The sequence below is a fragment of the Sinocyclocheilus anshuiensis genome, unplaced genomic scaffold, assembly GCF_001515605.1.
Source record: "Sinocyclocheilus anshuiensis isolate Anshui unplaced genomic scaffold, SAMN03320099.WGS_v1.1 scaffold161, whole genome shotgun sequence".
NCBI lineage: Eukaryota > Metazoa > Chordata > Actinopteri > Cypriniformes > Cyprinidae > Sinocyclocheilus > Sinocyclocheilus anshuiensis.
In genome coordinates, this window is record NW_015539832.1 from 357,177 (window position 1) to 363,047 (window position 5,871).

At 36.4% G+C, this 5,871-nt stretch overlaps 1 protein-coding gene across 4 annotated transcripts in view; it reads left to right on the forward strand.

Annotated features, from left to right (window-relative positions):
* The first annotated feature begins 1,419 nt into the window (after positions 1-1,419).
* The window catches only part of aqr (aquarius intron-binding spliceosomal factor), a 75,247-nt gene continuing 70,795 nt past the window's right edge, over positions 1,420-5,871 (forward strand). For all 4 annotated transcript variants that reach the window (XM_016480456.1, XM_016480457.1, XM_016480459.1 and 1 more), the window contains exons 1-9: positions 1,420-1,770; positions 1,879-1,935; positions 2,173-2,213; positions 2,367-2,402; positions 2,483-2,603; positions 3,379-3,519; positions 4,449-4,517; positions 4,774-4,874; positions 4,959-5,035. In XM_016480456.1, coding sequence (XP_016335942.1) covers positions 1,696-1,770; positions 1,879-1,935; positions 2,173-2,213; positions 2,367-2,402; positions 2,483-2,603; positions 3,379-3,519; positions 4,449-4,517; positions 4,774-4,874; positions 4,959-5,035 — 718 coding nt within the window. In that variant the 5' untranslated portion in view covers positions 1,420-1,695. The remainder of the gene's footprint in view (positions 1,771-1,878; positions 1,936-2,172; positions 2,214-2,366; positions 2,403-2,482; positions 2,604-3,378; positions 3,520-4,448; positions 4,518-4,773; positions 4,875-4,958; positions 5,036-5,871) is intronic.

Below are 5,871 nucleotides of genomic sequence, written 5' to 3' on the forward strand. Positions count from 1 at the left end.
AAATACTAATTTATAGAAATGATATTAAAATTTCTGTATGCCATTGCTTCTTGTCAACATATCCACAAATACTTATGAAGAAATGATAAACAAAGTTGTTCTAGCATGTATTCACCACTAGACCAACACAAAAGAACACATTTTTAAACACTGCTATAAACATTTGGGCTAATTTAACTAGCATAAACAATATTTGTTTAATTTTAGATTTGTAATATTTAGTTTTTGATTGACAGGCGATCTGACAGAATTATACTAAAAAACAGTTACACCTCGAAAGAGAAAGGCGAGCACATTTTATTATTATTATTATTTTACTTATTTATTTAGCCTATTTTTTTTTTTTAGCCTAAATATTTTTGCAGATGTATAAAAACATTTATTTGTATCAACAGCTGAATTAATAAGATTTTAAAGGGGTCATATGATGCGATTTCAAGGTTTCCTTTCTCTTTGGAGTGTTACAAGCTCTTGGTGCATAAAGAAGATCTGTAAAGTTGCAAAGACTAAAGTCTCAAATCCAAAGAGATATTCTTTATTAAAGTTAAGAGTCAACCACGGCTACCTAAAACGGCTCGTTCTAACACACCCCCACATGTCTATGTCACTATGTGGGAAGATTTGCATAATGCCGCCCAAATGTTAACGCAAAGAAAGAAGGCGTAACTTTTATTCTCGCTGTAGTATTGTTGTTGCTACTGCCGCCATGTCGTGAAGGCGCTGTGTGTTTCATTGTGAAAGCGAAACTACTTTGTTTGGTCTTCCAAAAATGGACACGACTACAAATAATGTTCTTTTTAGCAGCATCATATGACCCCTTTAAACTGCTATGTTCATTTTTATCAATGTTATACATTTTTCTGGTTATGCCAAGCTCCATAAATTATTATTGGGTAAAAATTATGAGTAAGTTTTGAAAGCAGCGGAGGCCTTGAAATCAAAAAGGTTGAGAACCACTGACCTCCAAATGTCTCTCTTCTTCTTCTGCAAAGAAAGTCTTTAGGCTTTTATTTTGGAAGGACACTCAGAAAGCCGAAGTTAACGCGTCATTTTAACCAAACACTATACATTCTAGGGAAACATAATACTGGTCTATGTAATGTTTTTTTAACAGAAGAATCTGTGGAACACGTTATGATGATATGTACAGCATATGAAAGAGAAAGGGATCAGTTATAATCCTTAGGAATTAAAGCATTTTCATTAAGTAGTATTCTGAATGATGGTCCAAATGCAGGAAAACAAATAAGTGCAATCATGAGATTTATTAAGAATTGTGGAATAATGAACAGAATATCGGATTTAGGTGGAAACGGTACAGTCTCTTCACACTCACACTTCACAGTAGGTGGCGGTATGCACCTGTGAAGTTGGTTCGCAATGTCAACGCAACCCGCCATAAAACCAAAAGAAGAAGAAAAAAGCGGAAGTTGTCATCAGCCGCGACGTTAGTCGCACATGTTAGCATACAGCTAAAGCTACGCAACGTATTCTTGACGTTTCTGTTATAACAAAGTTTATATTGATTAGCAGCATTGGTTAAGTTCACACCGCAGCGTATAACTGATCTTTTTTGGTATTCAGCAGTGAATGCTGAAAGATGTGAATGAAACTTTCAGGCGTTAAGTTGATATACAGACCTGGATCATTGTTCTAGTTCTTGTTTGATCGTCATTATTAATGATTGTGTAAATCATGCAGAAGGACTCGAGAGTGATAAAGACCTCTGCGCCTCCAGTGTCTCAGATCAACGCGGAATATGTCACTCAGGTGAGTTATGATCACTTTATGAACTCTGTATCGGTTCGTTAGTCTACATCTGCTTGAATTAGCACCAGACGTGCTTATTTTATTCCTGTTTTGTGTTTCTCTCTCAAGCTTTCAAACAAATACTGGGCTCCTCATGTCAAGAACAAACTACCATTTGATTCTCAGGTGAGGCTTTGAGGTTTAATTCTCCTTTTAGCTTCAGTCTGCGGGATTTGACTTTACAAAATATATAGAGAGAGAGATTACTCGAAATATAGATCCTGAAGGTATGTTGCTTTGTGCTCATGTATTGTTGTGTTTGGCCAGAATTGCATTTTCAAGTCAGTGAATGATCAACTTACTTTTAAAGCCTAGCTTTATTCAGAATGTGGCTTATGAACATTGACTATTTCCTATTTGCAGGTCATTGAAGACATTTATCAGAATGAGATCCTTAAATCAAAGTAAGACTCTTTTATGTTTAGTTCTTGCATTAGTATTATAAATACTGTGAGTGTTGTTATTGTTAAAGTCTGTCTCTCTCTATATGAAAGTGTTTTAAATGAACAGTTTGATAACTTTGATGCATATTGACTAAGGCTGTTTCTTTGTTTTAGATTTGCCATCAGAAAAATTATGCTGTTGGAGTTCAGGTTGGTGATTTCCGCACAGGTTTTGTTGTTAGTGGATCTGTAGGGCTGGTGGTTTGCTGATGTTCCTGTTGGTTTTGCAGCCAGTACCTGGAGAACTACCTGTGGCCGAACTACACGCCTGAAGCCTCCTCTAACGGCTACCTGATGTCCATCTGCTGTATCGTCAATGAGAAGTTTCGAGAAAATGTTCCCGCTTGGGAGGTTTGTATTAAACCATTGATTAATGGGTAGATTGCACGGACTTCGAATGCACTGCTATGTAAAATAAGTTACACTTCTGTACATGAATGACATCGAATACAACACCTTCACTACTGATGCGCAAACATTTTAACAAACTGTTAAAAAAAATCTGATTTAATTACTGAAATGTTATTTTCAGTTTTGTATTTGGGCTAAATGAAAACTGTACTTTCAGGTTTGGTGTTTTGGTAAAAGTTTAGTTTCGGTGCATCACTACCCATTGATTCACACATGTTTGACCATAGCTGACCATGAGATCAGAACAGACTTCAGATCCACAGTAACAGTTTGATCAAAATGAACAGTACTTTAAAAAGTGATCAAAATTTTAACACTGGAAGCCTGTTAAAATGCTACAGTAAAAACCTGTTAATTCTAACAGGTCTAATAGGACATTTGATATAATTGGTTCATCATGTGACTTCCTCTATATCACCTGTGTTTTTAAGGTGGTTGTCAGTGTATTTTAAAGGTAAAAAAACAATTTGGTGGAATAACATTATTTCTGTTAATTATATACTGTATATTAGTTTTTTTGGAAAAATTAAGGTTAATCTGTAATCTGTAATTTTTATTTATTTTGGTGTTTTCAAGGTAAAGCTCTGACAACCAGGGGTGCTGGTTTTAATCATAAATTTCACAGATTTATTTATTTATTTATGTGTTTTTTACAGGCACAGGTAGATATCATTAAGTGTGTTTTGATGTGAGTGCACTGTTTCTGTCTCTTCAGGTTTTTAAGAAAGCACCCACTCACTTCCCTCACTTCTTCAAGTGCGTGATGGAGTCGTGTCTGTCGGGCGAGCAGCTCGGCCTGCCGCTGAAGGAGCAAACAGTGCTTCTGCTCTTCCTCGATCACTGCTTCAACAGTCTGGTTAGTTACCAATCATTAGCAATTGTTAATAACCGCCTATATTTGCATTTGTTGATTTTGGCCACTTTTCTAAAAGCATTTGCTACATGACCTGTTGTTTTCTGGGCACATCACTTGGTGGCACTGTTGCCTTGCACAGAGCAAACAGACTAATATATGTTTTTTTTTAACTGCACTCAACACACTTGAGTGCAAAACACTTCAGAAATGAAACCAAATAGCAGCTCAGAAGTTCACATGTATAATGTGAAAAGCTGTTTTCGTCTATTTTTTGGGTTGCTGCTAATTTAAGGCATGGTGTCTCCCCACTCTGAAGCAGATGGTGCATTTGCATTGTTGATGAGATTGTCTAGTGTTTGTATGCTAATCATGTACATTTCTGCTTATGCATGCACTGTGGTGGAAGGCTTTCGGTTTGAGTAGCAATAGAAATGACCAGCATAGGCCTATAATGTCCCTGATTAAATTTTGCAATCATGCTGTGGTCAGAGAGCATCCACCATGAATGAACTCAGCAATCTCAAACAGACTGAAGTCATGAGCTGATGAATGCTTTCTATAGTGGAAGTACAGATGCTGTGAGAGGAGCCAGTGCAGAAAATTACAAATGTAGAGAATCTGCGTTTTCACACACTTTATTTTTTCTTTGTTTGAGAATCTTATTGTATTTGGAAATAAATGCAATATGCATACAGAAAACAAGACAAGTAGCATTACTAAGTGGCAGGAGCACATGGACATTGATGATACTACAGCGTTTGATTTTAACTATATAGTGATTGCATCCAGTGATCAGCAACACTGAAACTGAAAAAAACATGTCGTCAAAAGCTCTGTATTAATTTGAACTAATGTGATATGAGGTTCGGCTTCATCCCTAATAAAACAGAACTAACAGAAGATATTTTTCCATTTCTTTGTGACTACAGGAAGTGGACTTGATCCGTGAGCAGGTGCAGAAGCTGGTCTCTCTGCCCATGTGGATGTGTTTGCTGCCGGTGAATATTACTGCGTTGCACACATTTCATGTCCTACTGTATATGAGCTTTATATCCTGCTGTCCATTACATCAGCCACATTTTCAAAATGCATGTGTTATAGTACAAAAACTCAATATTATACTCAATTAAAATCAGTTTTATTAAATATTTCTTGCACTATTACATATAATTTTCGTTTCATGCGTTACTACATATTTCATGCATGGCCACTGTTTGAGATGTTTGAAAGTGACTCCAGATTTTGTTTATTCAGACGAGACTGCAGCAGGAGCTGAAGAAGGTCCCAAAACTACAGAAGTTCTGGAACCTCATTAAAAAGAACTATGAGAAGATGGAGCCGCAGGATACGGAGCAGTAAGAAACGGCCTCACGCCCCGTAAACCTAAAAAACCTCAAAACAATGTCCTGTGAGTCTCATGATGAACTGTGTTTTCACAGAGCTAAGAAGGAGCGCACTTTTCTCGCTTCCCTCATCAAGAAATTCCTGGTGGTGCTCTTGTCCATCCCTGCAGCAGGTAAACTTGTTTATTCACACCAGCGTTTCTGTGTGGTATTCTTTTTGGAGTTAAATATCATTGATTGTATTTATGCTTTGCTCTACACTGTGTTCCAAATTATTATGCACATGCCATTTTTGTTTGTTTTTCCAAATCGGTCAGTATGATTAAGGATTAATTTTATCCTCAACTATTATTTTACAATGAGAATGTTATTACATGTGAAAGACCTGATAATGTCAACAGTTTTATTGATATTTTGAAAAAAAAACACTAAATATGTTGTTCCAAACAATTATGCAGGATGCAGTTTGAAAACGTTCAATGGGTTATAATGAACTCAAAACAGAAATCTGTCATATTTGCTGCATGGACAGGCCATTTTTCCAAAAATAAACACAATTTAAAACTAAAAACCTATTTACAGTTCAAGTTGCATATTAATATATGCACCCTTCTTGGAGATGACTTTAACAATTGTCTCATCCATTGAACTTGTAAGTCCATGTATAGTTTCTGGCAGTACTTCATTTGAGGATGCCAGTATTGCCTCCCAGAGCTGTTGTTTGGAGGTATACTGCCGCCCACCCTCATAGATCTTCATTTTAAGGATGCTCCTCATGTTCTCAATAGGATTGAGGTCAGGGGATTTTTTCTCTTTTTATGCCCATAGCAATCCAAGGAATCAATGTTTTTTTTTTTGCTGAATTAAAATAATTATTTCGGATGGCACGATTCTTCTTTCTATACCATAGCAGAAAATGGTCTGTTAGGAACTACACATACAGTGGGTACGGAAAGTATTCAGACCCCCTTAAATTTTTCACTCTTTGTTATATTGCAGCCATTTGCTA